Here is a 14,538-nt window from a genome sequence, read left to right as displayed (position 1 = left end):
CACATTAGAAGAAGAACATTGTAACACTGGAGAAGGTGCGGCTACGGGCTACTCATCTAATATCTGGAATTGGACACCTAACCTATTCCTCCATTAGAATAGCAGGCACAGGAATTTAAAATAAACACATTTAGTTTCATGTTAATGTGTTTAAGATGTGAAAAGACGGAGCTAGTCTAAGAGAAACAGAAAACCATACAGCATGTATTTTCAGAATTTTATTCTAATTAGTACATTCTCTGAAAGAAACATGTCCTCGGTAGACTGAACATGTTTTGAACCATACTTCCTCCCCACATGGTTAAGATGGAACATTTTGATGGAGCAATGGATCCAGAATTCTTGACTTCCATCCGCTGATATCTTTATCTAATAGCTAAGCTTGCACAGTTAATGAGGAAAATGCCTGGTTCAAAAGTAGCACGTGAATGAAATCAAACAAAGGAACTAACAGTAAATATGCCAGTCAGCATACCTGAAACATGTCTTGTCTTTAGATTCCCAAAATTATTAGAGAGAAATTAAAGTTGTCAGAGTTCAGAGGAAAAAAGGAATTGCTGTTTTCATTCCTAGTTAGCAAATAGTAATAATGGTTTGCTTGCAGTGTAACATAAACAAAGAACTACAAGCCTTGGCTCATGATTTTACAATATATTTAAATCAATATTTTGGATGCTTCTTTTGTGAACTAGTTAGCCTAATTGGAGATTACAGCTGAAAATGCTACTGTAGGGATCACTGCTGGCTTGAAGTTGATGGACTTGAGTTTTTGACTTTGGGTTCTGGGGGATTTAAAGTGTGTTTGCTCCTATCATGCGGCTTCATTGGAATTAGGAGTATTGGGCTCAAGTGAATCAAAACCAAAATTGGAGCCAGAACCGGAACCAGAGCCAGAGCCAGAGTCGGAACTGGAGGCAAGGCTGGAGCCGGAGCCAGGGCCGGAATCAGAGCCGGAGCCGGAGCCAGGGCCGGAGCCGGAGACATAGCCGGAGCCGGAGACATAGCCAGAGCCAGAGCCAGAGCCAGAGCCAGAGCCGAAGCCAACGCCAGAGCCGGAGCCAGAGCCAGAGTCGAAGCCAGAGCCGATGCCAGAGCCATTATCTTCAGCGCTTTCACTGCCAAAATCAGGATTGTAATAATCAAGCTTTTCTGCTGCAAAGCCTGGAAACGTCCCCCTTGAAATAACTGGATAACAGGAATCAGGATAAAGCAGAAAGCCACTGAATATGCTGTCCGTATCCTGATCTGCGTATATGCCATTGAAAATAGAATCCTTTACTTGTAACCATACTTTGTCCCCTGCATCAAGGTGTATTATCACAGTTTGGGAAGCTTTGTCCTTGGTGACTTTGTTAGCTGTTTTGATAATTAATTTACGATTTTTGAATAATCCCATTTTAACAGGGTTTTCGTCGATTGACAAATGATAACTGAATATATATGTCCCATTGACTGGGGCTATGTAAACTCCAACTGCAGGATTGAAATGCCCTTGGATGTTGTAGAAGACAACAGTGAATGGAATTGGGAAATATGGACTTGGTAACCCTTCTTCAGCACTTCGACCAGCAGAGAAGGCAGACTGGATGGTCGGAACACATGGTCCAGGAGGTCCTATCTCACCTTCATTGCCCTGTTCACCTTTGTCTCCCTTCTCACCCTGCTTTCCCTGCTCACCCATTGGCCCTAGATCTCCTTTGGCTCCCTGGGGTCCAGTGGTTCCAACATTTCCACGTTCACCTTTTTCTCCATCCACACAGTCACAGATACTTTGTTCGCCTTGGTCACCTTTTGTTCCTTTAACTCCTTTGACTCCTTTAAGTCCAATGCTTCCTGGTTCACCTTTGCTGCCAGGTTGCCCAATCAAGCCAGATTCACCCATTTCCCCTTTTGGACCACTGAGGCCTCTATCTCCTTTGTGTCCTGTATCTCCTTTTTTGTTATGGCAGTCAGCTGGACATTGACCAGGTAAACCTTGACTTCCCTTAAGGCCTGGAAGTCCATTAGTACCTGGGTTACCCCTTAGGCCTAAAATCAAAAAAATTGAGAAGTTAGTAATAGGAGACATTCTCATATGTGTTTATAAAATTATTCTGATTGATTACTTACTATATATTTAAAAAAGAAAAGAAAAATATTTTGTTGAGGCTTTGACTTGATTGTAATTAGAATGGATTCAAAACATTTTCAACTAACTTCGTGGCGGCACAGTGGCGCAGTGGTTAGCACCGCAGCCTCACAGCTCCAGGGACCCAGGTTTGATTCCGGGTACTGCCTGCGCAGTTTGCAAGTTCTCCTTGTGACCGTGTGGGTTTTCGCCAGGTGCTCCGGTTTCCTCCCACAGCCAAAGACTTGTAGGTTGATAGGTAAATTGGCCATTGTAAATTGCTCCTAATGTAGGTAGGTGGTAAGGAATATGGGATTACTGTAGCGTTAGTATAAATGGGTGGTTGTTGGTCGGCACAGACTCAGTGGGCCGAAGGGCCTGTTTCAGTGCTGTATCTCTAAATTAAATAAAATAACTGTTGCTCCAGAGCATAAATTTCAAAGAAGACAGGAAAGAATGGAGGAAACTGCTATGGGCAAGGGTCCATTCTACACCAGTATAAAAATTGACCAATTCTCCACTCCCAATGAGGAACTGTGCTTGAATGTGTTACAGTATTATAGCTCTATCTTCATGTGCTATGGGCGCAATTCTTCATTGATGAATGCGATTCAGGCACTCTCTGCATTTGTGCCAGTTACATGCACCAATAATTCCTGCCAGTGTTTTCCTGATCTCCTGCCACAACCTTAACGGAAAATCAGCAAGAACTGGGTAAAACACTGGAGTCATTTACATTGTCTCCCTGAGGTTTTCAGGGAACTCCAGTGGAACTTCTACCCAATGACTTCTCTAATCTCTTTGAAGACAATGCATTCCCGTGTACTGACCACTCACTGACAAACATACGAATTAGGAGCAGGAGTAGGCCGCTCGGACCTTCGAGCCTGCTCCGCCTTTCAATAAGTTCATGGCTGAACTGATTACTCCACATACCCGCCTACCCCCGATAACCTTCCACCCCCTTGCTTATCAAGAATCTATCTACCTCTGCCTTAAAAATATTCAAAGACTCTGCTTCCATTGGCTTTTGTGGAAAAGAATTCCAAAGACTCACGACCCTCAGAGAAAAAATTTCTCCTCATCTCTGTCTTAAATGGGTGATCCCTTATTTTTAAACAGTGACCCTAGTTCTGGATTCTCCCACAAGGGTAACATCCTTTCCACATCCACCCTGTCAAGACCCCAAAGGATCTTATATGTTTCAATCAAGTCGCCTCTTACTCTTCTAAATTCCAGTGGATACAAGCCTAGCCTGTCCAATCTTCCCTCATAAGACAGTCCGTGCATTCCGGATATTAGTCTAGTAAAACTTTCCTGTACTGCCTCCAACGCATTTCCATCCCTCCTTAAATAAGGAGACCAGTACTGTAAACAGTACTCTAAATGTGGTCTCACCAATGGCCTGTATAGCTGACGCATAACCTCCCTACCTTCCTACTTATGTATTCAATTCCGCTCGTGATAAACAATAACATTTTATTAGCTTTCCTAATTACGTGCTGTAGCTGCATACTAACCTTTTGCGATTCACGCACGAGGACACCCAGATCCCTCTGCATCTCAGAGCTCTGCAATCTCTCACCATTTAGATAATATGCCTCTTTTTCATTCTTCCTGCCAAAGTGGACAATTTCACACTTTCCCACATTATACTCCATTTGCTAGATCTTTGCCCACTCACTTAACCCATCTATATCCCTTTGTAGCCTCCTTATGTCCTCTTCACAAGTTACTTTCCTACCTATCTTTGTGTCATCAGCAAATTTAGCAACTGTACCTTCGGTCCCTTCATCTAAGTCATTTATATAAATTGTAAAAAGTTGAGGCCCCAGCACAGATCCCTGTGGCACACCACTCGATACATCTTGCCAACCAGAAAATGAACCATTCATGTCTACTCTCTGTTTCGTGTTAGCTAACCAATCTTCTATCCATGCCAATATGTTACCCCCTACACCATGAGCTTTTATTTTCTGCAATAACCTTTGATGTGGCACCTTATCAAATGCCTTCTGGAAATCTAAGTACAATACATCCAGATTCCCCTTTACTCCCAGCAATGTAACTCCCTCAAAGAACTCCAATAAATTGGTTAAACATGATTTCCCTTTCATAAAACCATGTTGACTCAGCCTGATTACCTTGAATTGTTCTAAGTGCCCTGCTGTAACGTCTTTAATAATACTTCTAACATTTTCCCTAAGGCAGATGTTAAGCTAACTGGCCTGTAGTTTCCTGCTTTCTGTCTCTCCCTTTTTGAATAAAGGAGTTACATTCGCTATTTTCCAATCTAACAGAACCTTCCCCGAATCTAGGGAATTTTGGAAAATTAAAACTAACGCATCAACTATCTCACTAGCCTGTTCATTTAACACCCTAGGATGAAGTCCATCAAGACCTGGGAACTTGTCAGCCCGCAGCTCCAACAATTTGTTCAGTACCACTTCCCTGGTAATTGTAATTTTCTTGACATAGCTTGCTGTCAGTGCCAGATTTATTCAGCTCCAGGTCGCCCAATAAACAGATGGGTCTCAGCATTTTCCCACAACCCATACAAGAAAGTAAAGCTAATGTTGTCTGAGCCAAAATTGTACTCAGGTAACAGGTTGGTTAACCAGTTACGAATGACTTTCTCCTCTTGTCTCCTGAAGACGCTGACTCTTTCCTGAGTTCCACAGTGGCTGGCAGCCCTCCATCATCTCGGCCAAGTGGAAGTTTTTCATGGGTAATATAAGAAAAAATGTAAAAGACACGTGAGAATTAAACATTTCAGTGACTTACCTCTAAGACCCCGAAAGCCCCTATGTCCTTGAATCCCCTTGAGTCCCATCATACCCCTTGGCCCTCGAGCTCCTTTTTGCCCTGCAGTTAGAAGCAAGTAAAATAAACTCAAATTGCACATAGCAAAATATCAAAACATGAGTCCTAGTTCCTGATGACATTTTACCTGATATATGTTATAATGGTAAGCGTTGTACACAGAATGATAGATGAATGGGCTTTAAGGGTAATAGAAATCATTAATGGGTATTAACTGCCTTCGTAGTGCATCTACCAGAATCACAGTCGATAGGGATTGTAAATCTAAATACTGGAATGGTTTGGGTAATAGAAGGTTTTTGATGTTTTTTATGAAATGGATTCCTCTTACTCGGGATATTTAGAAGAACGTTCTTGGGGGTGATATTGGCGAAAACAAATCGGCAGCCCGTTTTACACCCTGTTCAATTCTTTTCCTTTGATTTCAATGTGAAAGTAAATTGGGTGGTTTGTAAAAAGGACTGCTGATTCACGATCATGCATCTTGTGCTACTGCTAAAGACCAATTTTATCCCTTTTGTTTCAGGTCAACACCTCCAATAGGCATTACATTGACTATTTTTTCCCGTTCCCCTCCTCCTGAATGGCTGACTTCTGTAGCAGTATAACAGTATATACAGCTCAGCAGTACCTCATTCAGGTGGGCATTCTTCAGAAGTGACAGCAAGCTATTTGACTATGGATGGCATCAAAGCCAAGCCTGATTTTGTCCTCAATAAATGTCCATATATATATATATATTCTCCAGCAATGGTCCCTGAATAACCATAAGTGGAAACACAGCTAATTGTAGCACCCTAACTGAAATCAGCTAACCCAAGACATTCTCGTCTATATACGTTAATACCATAGAACAATGAGTGTTGTTTTTGTCTACAAGGTCTTTATGGAATGTTGGTTGAACGTGGTTCATTTCAGTCAGTCAGTTTGGATCCTGAGACATGTATTTTAGGAATTTGAGGAATTCTATATCAGGTAGGATGTACCTCTCACAATAAAATAAAAATAATTGGGTTTGAAAAATCCAAATGACCAGAGGTAAGTATTAATTTTTTTTGCATTCATTAACTATGCAGTTTTTTTAAGGATCATATCCTAACGAACCACAAGCACAAACAATTTACCACTTTATAGAATAAAATCATAGAGTGTTTTCCCCATAGCCCTGCAAATTTTTTCTCTTCAGATAATTTTCCAGTTGTCTTCATTACACATATGCATAGAACAAAGAAAAGATAATAAATACATACCTTTTATCCCTCTAAGGCCCATTGGACCTAGGTGTCCTACAGATCCCCTGGTTCCTTTTGTGCCACGCAAGCCTGGTCTTCCTGCCACGAAAGAACATAAATGTCAGCTTGTTCAATACAGAAAATGATAACGCTGTCAGCTCTAAAAAATCAAAACTTACATCTACTGCAAATTAAAACACTTCCATTTCCTCTTATTATGTATAATCTCAAGGAACTAAACCCTTTTCCATTTGCTCTAATTACATAGAATCCCAATGGACCAGACCCCTAGCTCATTGTATAGAATCCAAATAGTCTAAATATCCTCCCATGCACTCCCATTATAGAGAATTTCAATGGATCACTACTTATTTACTATATATAATTCAAATGATGTAAATCAATTCCTAGTTGTTCCCATTATACATAATTGAAATGGGCGCCTTAATTTCCATAATACAAAATTCCAGTGAAAGCAAAGCACTTGGCATCAAACCAGTGTCTCATTAAATTCCATCACACAAAATTTTCAATCTTTAACTCTGCTGTTACCATCTCACTCGATGCAAACTGAAGATTTTCCTCCAGCCACAGTTACAGTACATTTCAAAAGGACCAAACACAGGAACTGCAGTGTCAATGATGCAACATGGTAATCTCAGCAGTAATTGAGATAAAGTGGGATCTTGGTCTGTATGACAGCAAAGCTAAATACAGTTAGGAATGTGTACAGACTAAATTATGAGCTTCAGGCTTAAAGTGACTTCAGTCAGTCCAGTTTTGGTTAGTTGTCGGGGTAAACACTGAGCATCGTTTCTGCTGGTTGGGTAATCTAAAACACAGGGCACTGTCTCAGGCTGAGAGGCTGATCATTTAGGACTGAGATGAGGAAAAATTAGTTCATTCAAAGGGTTCTGAATCTTTGGAATTTTCTGCCCCAGAGGGTTGTGTATGCTCCATCGTTGAAGACATTTAAGGCTGGGATAGACAGAATTTTGGTCTCTCAGGGAACCAAGGGGTATGGCGAGCAGGCGGGAAAGTGGAGTTGAAGCCTAAGATCAGCCATGATCATACTGAGTTCTTGAACCACTGCGGTCTATGTGGCGTCTGTCGGTTTTATTGTTGTTGTTCTCTTCAGCAGTTTGATGCAACTGAGCACACTTCAGAGTGTAGTTAAGAGCCAATCACATTAGTGTGTGACTGAAGTCATATATAAACCAGAATTTCTAGGAAAGGCAGGTTTCCTTCCTTAACTGACATTAGACAACTCATTGGGTTTTTACGTCAATCCAAAAGCTTCATGGCCACTTTTATTGGTACCAGCTTTTTATTTCCAAGTTTAAAAAAAAACTGATTTCAATTCCCAGACTGCCATGGCAGGGCTGTGGGGTTGGGGGTGGGGGGATGTGGATTTGAACTCAAATTCTCTAGATTATCAATTGAGGCCTCCAGGTTACTACTCTGGCAATGTACCCACTATATTACCATACCCTTTCAGAAAGAAAGAAAAAATGGAAGGGAGCCCAAATTCTGCAAATTGAAGGTGGAGGTGCATCTTCAACATAACCCTGGCTATGGATACACAGTTGGGATGGATCCATCATATTTTTGCTCTATTGATGGAAGAGCTACATAATCATTCTCTGGAGGAGATAGACCTTTCCTATGCCTGGCCTTTTTATGTCAAACAACTACTTTGGGGCATATCTGTTGGTATACCGCCCAGAGGCAACCTCATTGACCCAGTGGGATTTATGTCTGCTGACAGTAGGCTTAGATCCCACTGTTGGCCTAAAGTGGATCTTGCAGTGTAGAATAAAGGCTTGCTACCCAACCCCGCACCCGACGGGATCCAACGACATGTGTCGGGTTCGGGTCACGCCGTGCTGGAATTTCCGGGTCCGGCATTCGGGCTCGGGTCGGGCCAGGTTGGACACGCTGTATCACAGGTAAGTGGTTCCAATGTTAATTTAATTTTTGGACTAGAAAGGTGGCTTTGTTACAGTTATTTTAAGCTTGTACAGATCAGCAACAAAGTGAAAAACGGAAGGTAAGTTAACTGATGGTCGGGTTGGGTTGGGTTGGGTTGGGCGCAGGAAAAAAATGGAAGGACTCGGGCCGGGTCAGATGTGGTTCTATCGGGATCAGGTCAGATTTTTTTTTGCAGATCCGAGCAGGCCTTTACCCTGTTCCTCCTAAATTGCAAATATATTACCCTACACCAAGACTCAGCACACACTTTCTCCCTGCTTGGCAACACCTCCAAGATCTCTGCACTCCTCCAATTCTAGTTTCTTAAACATCCCTGATTTCCTTTGTTCCACCACTGGCGCTGTGCCTTCAGTTGCCTAGGTCCTAAGCTCTTGAATTCCCTCCCCAGACCTCAACACTTCTCTCTCTTCCTTTAAGATGCTACTTAAAACCTACCTCTTAGTCCAGGTTTGTGGTCACCTGTCCCAATACTTGCATTGAACCTTGGTTAAACCACATTTGGAGTGCTATGTACAGCTTTGGTCACCATATTATAAAAAATATATGGAGGCACTGGAGAGGTGCAAAAAAGATTTACAATGATGATACCAGAACTGCAAGGTTAGACACCTCTCTACTTCTCTCTCCTTCTTTGAGACGTTCCTTAAAATTTATATCTTCACCAAGATTGTGGTCACTTGTCCTAATATATGTATTGAACCTTGGTTGGACCACACTTGCGAGTACTATGTACAATTTTGGTAACCATAGTATAAAAGGGATATACAGGCACTGGACAGAATGCAAAAAAATAGATTTACAAGGATGATACTAGAACTGTGAGGTTATACCTATCAGAAAAGGATGAACAGGCTAGGTTTCTTGAAAAGAGAAGGCTGAGGGGTGACCTATAGAGGTCCTCAAATTATGAACAAGGTGATTATTGACAACGCAGCTGGCAGCTGACTTCATCAGTGCATGCGCTGTGTTCCGCATTGCCAGGACTGGTTGGCGCATGAGCAGAAGACGTCATTGTGTAACGCGGGCAGAGAGAGGGGAGAGAGCGGGGGTGGGGGGAAGTGGGGAGAGAGCGGGGGTAGGGGGAGAGACCGCGGCCGCGCCCGCTCACTTCCCCCCCCAGCCCGCTGGCTTCACCACCCCCCCCGCACCCCCGCTTTCCTTCCCCGCCCCCACCCCCCCCATCGCTCTCTCCCTCCCTCCCCGGCCCACTCTCTCTCCCTCCCCAGCCTGCTCGCTCTCTCCTTCCCCGGCCAGCTCCCTCCCTCCTTCCCCGGCCCGCTTGCTCTCTCCCTCCCCAGCCCACTCGCTCTCTCCCTCCGGCCATTGTATGCTGCCATGTGTTTACATTGCCTTTGTGTGATTATTTGAGCAGCGCCATCTTTAGTCCTGGCAGCTGCCTGACATCGCAGACTGATGTTTTAGTGGCACAGGCTGCATTTGCAGCGGCACCTAGTGGTTGCATTGTCAGCAAATGCAGCCAATTATGAAAGGTTTTGATAGACTAGACACAGAAGTGTTTCCACTTGTGGGGAAGAGCAAACTAGAGGTGATCAATATAAGATAGCTACCAAGAAATTAAAGTGGGAATTTAGAAGAAACTTCTTTTCCCAGCCAGTAGTGACAAAGTGGAATTCGCTTCCACAGGGAGTAGTTGAGGCAAATAGTATAGATGCATTTAAGGGGAATCTAGATAAACACAGGACTGAATTTAGTGAGCCCACCTCGGGTCCTGGCAGTGGATCCGGAAGTGGGCACTGTTCCCACTCGTCATATGGGCGGCTGGCCCACCGCAATCACACGGCGGGTGCCCGCTTTGCAGGGCCTAGCCAATCATGCAGTGGGCGGGGGATGCGAGATACAAATACGGCGACGGAAGACTCCAAAGTGCAGGGCCATATTTAAAGACCTGCCAGCACTGCTTGCATTGCTTTGTTGCACTCATTTGCTGCTATCTCTTCACAACCGAGACCTGTGTTTCAGTGACTCTGAGTGTGCCACCACCCCCCTACTCCGAGGTCATCCCCATAGGAAGGCACAGGGTGGCCCCATGGATTAGCGATGCCTGCCTCCAGATTCTCCTCCAGGCTGCAAAGGAAAGGCAGGAGGTCCTCTTGCCCAGTGATGGCAAGAAGAGGTCCTCCCGTCTGATCAAGCATGCCTGGTTGGAGATCGCTGAGGAGGTCTGTAGCCATGGGGTCACCCCCCAGACATGGGTACAGTGCTGCAATAGGGTCAATGACCTCCTTCGTTCTGTCAAGGTGAGTGCTTTCACCTTTTTAGTGATTGCAAGTGGCTATGCAGGAGAAAATGGGACGTGGGGAGGGAGGCACTACAATGGCAACCGGAGGGGGGTGATCGGGGGGGGTAGGGCGGGGGTTGTTAAGCATCTCAGCCACAGGCCACTTCTTTCACAACTCACCCCCATTAACTCCCCTGAAAGTGGACGGGAGCATGAGCGATATGAGATACCCCAATAGGGGACGAGGGGCCGCCACTAGCAGAACTGTCATGTTTATCTCTGTGAAGTATGACTACACCCCTCTTGCCATTTGCTGCACTATCTCCCTCCTTCTGCTTGCCTAACAGAGGGAGACACCCCCTGGCGGAGGCATCCCAGATCTTCGGCCTCTCTCCACAGCAGAGGAAGAGTTATTAGATTTGGCAGGGACCCAGGGTGGCTACTCTATATCAGATGAAAAGACTGGAATCTCCATGCTACAGAGTGACGATTGGCTTCCATCGACATACAGTTCAGTTCTGGAGGCCCACATCATGCATGAGGAGATCTGCACAGCCTAACCCACACGTTTGTGTTCTCTCATGAAGGTCAGCATCCACAGGAGACTCAAGCAGAAGGGGGACAGCCATCAACCTCTGAGGAGGAGGAGCACTCACAGGATGCACTGTCCCATGATTCTCCTGCACCTTCCACCAGCGTAGATATTTCCACCTTGATGGATTTCCACTCGGCTGTAGAATCAGGGTCACAAGCTGGTGACAGCATCGCACATGCACCCGAGCAGCTATTCGACTCTGTGGGACTGGATTGGCCCAGACCTGCTGGAAATGTACGAGAGTATGCTTCTGGGCGGCAGCATGTCAGAATCCATGAGGAAAGGCATCATCACCCTCATCTACAAGCGGAAGGGGGAGAGGAAGGAAATCAGAAATTGGCGGCCCATCTCACTGCTTAATATAGACTACAAGATTCTGTCCAAAGTCATCGCCAGTCAGTTAAAGTTTCTTTGGAGCTGGTGATTCACCTCGAACAGACCTGTACTGTACCCAGCAGGAAGATCTCTGATAGTCTCACGCTACTCAGGGATACGATCGTCTATGTATGGGACAGGGGGGTGGACACCTGCCTTGTCAGCTTGGACCAGGAGAAGGCTTTTGACAGGATGTCGCACATCGACATAATGGATGTTCTCTCCAAAATGGGGTTTGGGGAGGGAATCCGCAATTGGATCCAAGTGCTCTACACAAACATCAGTAGCGCAGTCTCAATCAATGGGTGGGAATCAGAAAGTTTCCCAATCAAATCTGGAGTCAGACAGGGCTGTTCTCTCTCCCCTGTCTTGTTTGTTTGCTGTATCGAACCTTTTGCTAATTCATTAGGAAATATGCAGGCATAAGAGGGGTGACAATCCCAGGCAGTGGTGGCACTCAGGTCAAAGTCTCCCTGTACATGGACGACATTGCTGTCTTCTGCTTGGATCCGTCATTTGTTCAGAGGCTGATGAGCATATGCGACTAGTTCGAACTGGCCTCGGGAGTCAAAGTAAATCGCAGCAAGAGCGAGGCCATGTTCTTTGGGAACTGGTCTGACCGATCCTTTGTCCCTTTTATCATCAGGTCAGACTACCTGCAGGTGCTGGACATATGGTTTGGAGGAGCTGGGGCATGTGCCAAAACCTGGAAGGAGCGAGTAGTTATGGTACACTATAAACTGAGCATGTGGGAGCAGCGTTCTCTCTCCATTGCGGGTACGAACCTGGTCATCAGATGTGAGGCACTCATGTTGTTGCTATATGTGGCGCAGGTCTGGCCCATATCCCACTCCTGCGCCATGGCGGTCACCTGTGCCATTTTCCACTATATTTGGCGATCCAAAATGGACCATGTCCGGGGGGGATACGATGTTCAAACTTCTGGATAAAGGGGGAAAAAACGTACCTAACGTCGCCTTCATTCCAATGGTCACCTTTGTGTGTGGCTGCATCAAGCTGTGCGTAGAACCCCAGTATGCAAACACCAAGTGTCACTATGTGCTGAGGTTCTATCTGTCCCCGGTGTTGCGAAGGATGGGTCTGGCCACATTGCAGCGGAACGGTCCATCCAGTTGGACCATGCTGTACTACCTATCCTGCGTGGAAAAGTTTGTGGAGAAAAACAACTTTGACCACCAATCCATCAGGCAGTGGTCTGCACAGAATGTCCTCAAGGCCCTACGGGAAAAGGAGATGGTGGATCCTGTCGGATGGTTCCCCGAGTAGACTGCTAAAGTCATTTGGCAGAATGCCTCATTGCCAGAACTTTCAAACAAGCACCAACACGTGGCTTGGCTGGTGGTGAGAAGGGCCCTTCCCGTCAGATCCTTCCTGCACGCCCGGAATCTCACCGCCTCCACATGCTGCTCTTGAGGTGGCTGTGATGGGGAAGAGACTGTTGCCCACCTCCTTCCAGAATGTGCTTTTGCAAAGTAAGTGTGCAAAGAGATGCAGTGGTTTTTGTCGAGGTTCATCCCGAGCAGCTCTGTAACACAGGAGTCTGTGCTCTACGTCTGTTCCCAGGGATGTATACTGAGATAAACATCAACTGCTGCTGAAGGGCCATCAGCTCGAGGAAAGACACTCTTTGGCCTGCCCGTAACTTGCTGGTCTTCCAGTGCAAAGAGTTGACAACGACTGAGTGTTGCAGACTGGCACATTCCAAGGTCCAGGACTACATGCTGAGGGACGCACTAAAGCTTGGGGCAGACATTGCAAAGGCTCAATGGGGAAAGGCCACTATGTAAGGTCTTCCTGTCATAGTGAACCGAGGGGCTGGAACCCCTCGGGCTGTATGCACCAAAATATGGTTTTGCTGTGTAATTAAAATGTACATTGCACGTAAAATGGAATGGATGGGTTGTGAGGCAACTCACTGTTGGTAATGAAGAATACTGATTTTCTTTGCATTTTCTGGAATGTCAACTTGGAACTGTTTGGAACTGTTTTGTAATGTATTTTTTTAACTGATTTTTATGAATGAGGAATATTTTAGATTAGATTAGATTAGAACATTACAGCGCAGTACAGGCCCTTCGGCCCTCGATGTTGCGCCGACCTGTGAAACCATCTGACCTACACTATTCCATTTTCATCCATATGTCTATCCAATGACCACTTAAATGCCCTTAAAGTTGGCGAGTCTACTACTGCTGCAGGCAGGGCGTTCCACGCCCCTACTACTCTCTGAGTAAAGAAACTACCTCTGACATCTGTCCTATATCTATCACCCCTCAACTTAAAGCTATGTCCCCTCGTGTTTGCCATCACCATCCGAGGAAAAAGACTCTCACTATCCACCCTATCTAACCCTCTGATTATCTTATATGTCTCTATTAAGTCACCTCTCCTCCTCCTTCTCTCCAACGAAAACAACCTCAAGTCCCTCAGCCTTTCCTCGTAAGACCTTCCCTCCATACCAGGCAACATCCTAGTAAATCTCCTCTGCACCCTTTCCATAGCTTCCACATCCTTCCTATAATGCGGTGACCAGAACTGCACGCAATACTCCAGGTGCGGTCTCACCAGAGTTTTGTACAGCTGCAGCATGACCTCGTGGCTCCGAAACTCGATCCCCCTACTAATAAAAGCTAACACACCATATGCCTTCGTAACAGCCCTATTAACCTGGGTAGCAACCTTCAGGGATTTATGCACCTGGACACCAAGATCTCTCTGTTCATCTACACTACCAAGAATCTTCCCATTAGCCCAGTACTCTGCATTCCTGTTACTCCTTCCAAAGTGAATCACCTCGCACTTTTCCGCATTAAACTCCATTTGCCATCTCTCAGCCCAGCTCTGCAGCCTATCTATGTCCCTCTGTACCCTACGACATTCTTCGGCACTATCCACAACTCCACCGGCCTTAGTGTCATCCGCAAATTTACTAACCCACCCTTCTACACCCTCTTCCAGGTCATTTATAAAAATGACAAACAGCAGTGGCCCCAAAACAGATCCTTGCGGTACACCACTAGTAACTAAACTCCAGGATGAACATTTGCCATCAACCACCACCCTCTGTCTTCTTTCAGCTAGCCAATTTCTGATCCAAAGCTCTAAATCACCTTCAACCCCATACTTCCGTATTTTCTGCAATAGCCTACCGTGG

General features: G+C 45.3%; 1 protein-coding gene across 5 annotated transcripts in view; it reads right to left on the bottom strand.

The window, feature by feature from the left end:
• Positions 1 to 236: 236 nt before the first annotated feature.
• The window catches only part of LOC137374833 (inner ear-specific collagen), a 142,278-nt gene continuing 127,976 nt past the window's right edge, over positions 237 to 14,538 (bottom strand). For all 5 annotated transcript variants that reach the window (XM_068041373.1, XM_068041374.1, XM_068041376.1 and 2 more), the window contains 3 exons: positions 6,181 to 6,261; positions 4,892 to 4,972; positions 237 to 2,028 (listed from right to left, as the gene is read on the bottom strand). In XM_068041373.1, the coding sequence (XP_067897474.1) occupies positions 812 to 2,028; positions 4,892 to 4,972; positions 6,181 to 6,261 (1,379 nt within the window). In that variant the 3' untranslated portion in view covers positions 237 to 811. The remainder of the gene's footprint in view (positions 2,029 to 4,891; positions 4,973 to 6,180; positions 6,262 to 14,538) is intronic.

The sequence above is a fragment of the Heterodontus francisci genome, chromosome 11 (genome assembly GCF_036365525.1).
Source record: "Heterodontus francisci isolate sHetFra1 chromosome 11, sHetFra1.hap1, whole genome shotgun sequence".
Classification (NCBI taxonomy): Eukaryota; Metazoa; Chordata; class Chondrichthyes; order Heterodontiformes; family Heterodontidae; genus Heterodontus; species Heterodontus francisci.
Note: the sequence above shows the minus strand (reverse complement) of the source record. Positions and strands in the feature narration are given on the sequence as shown.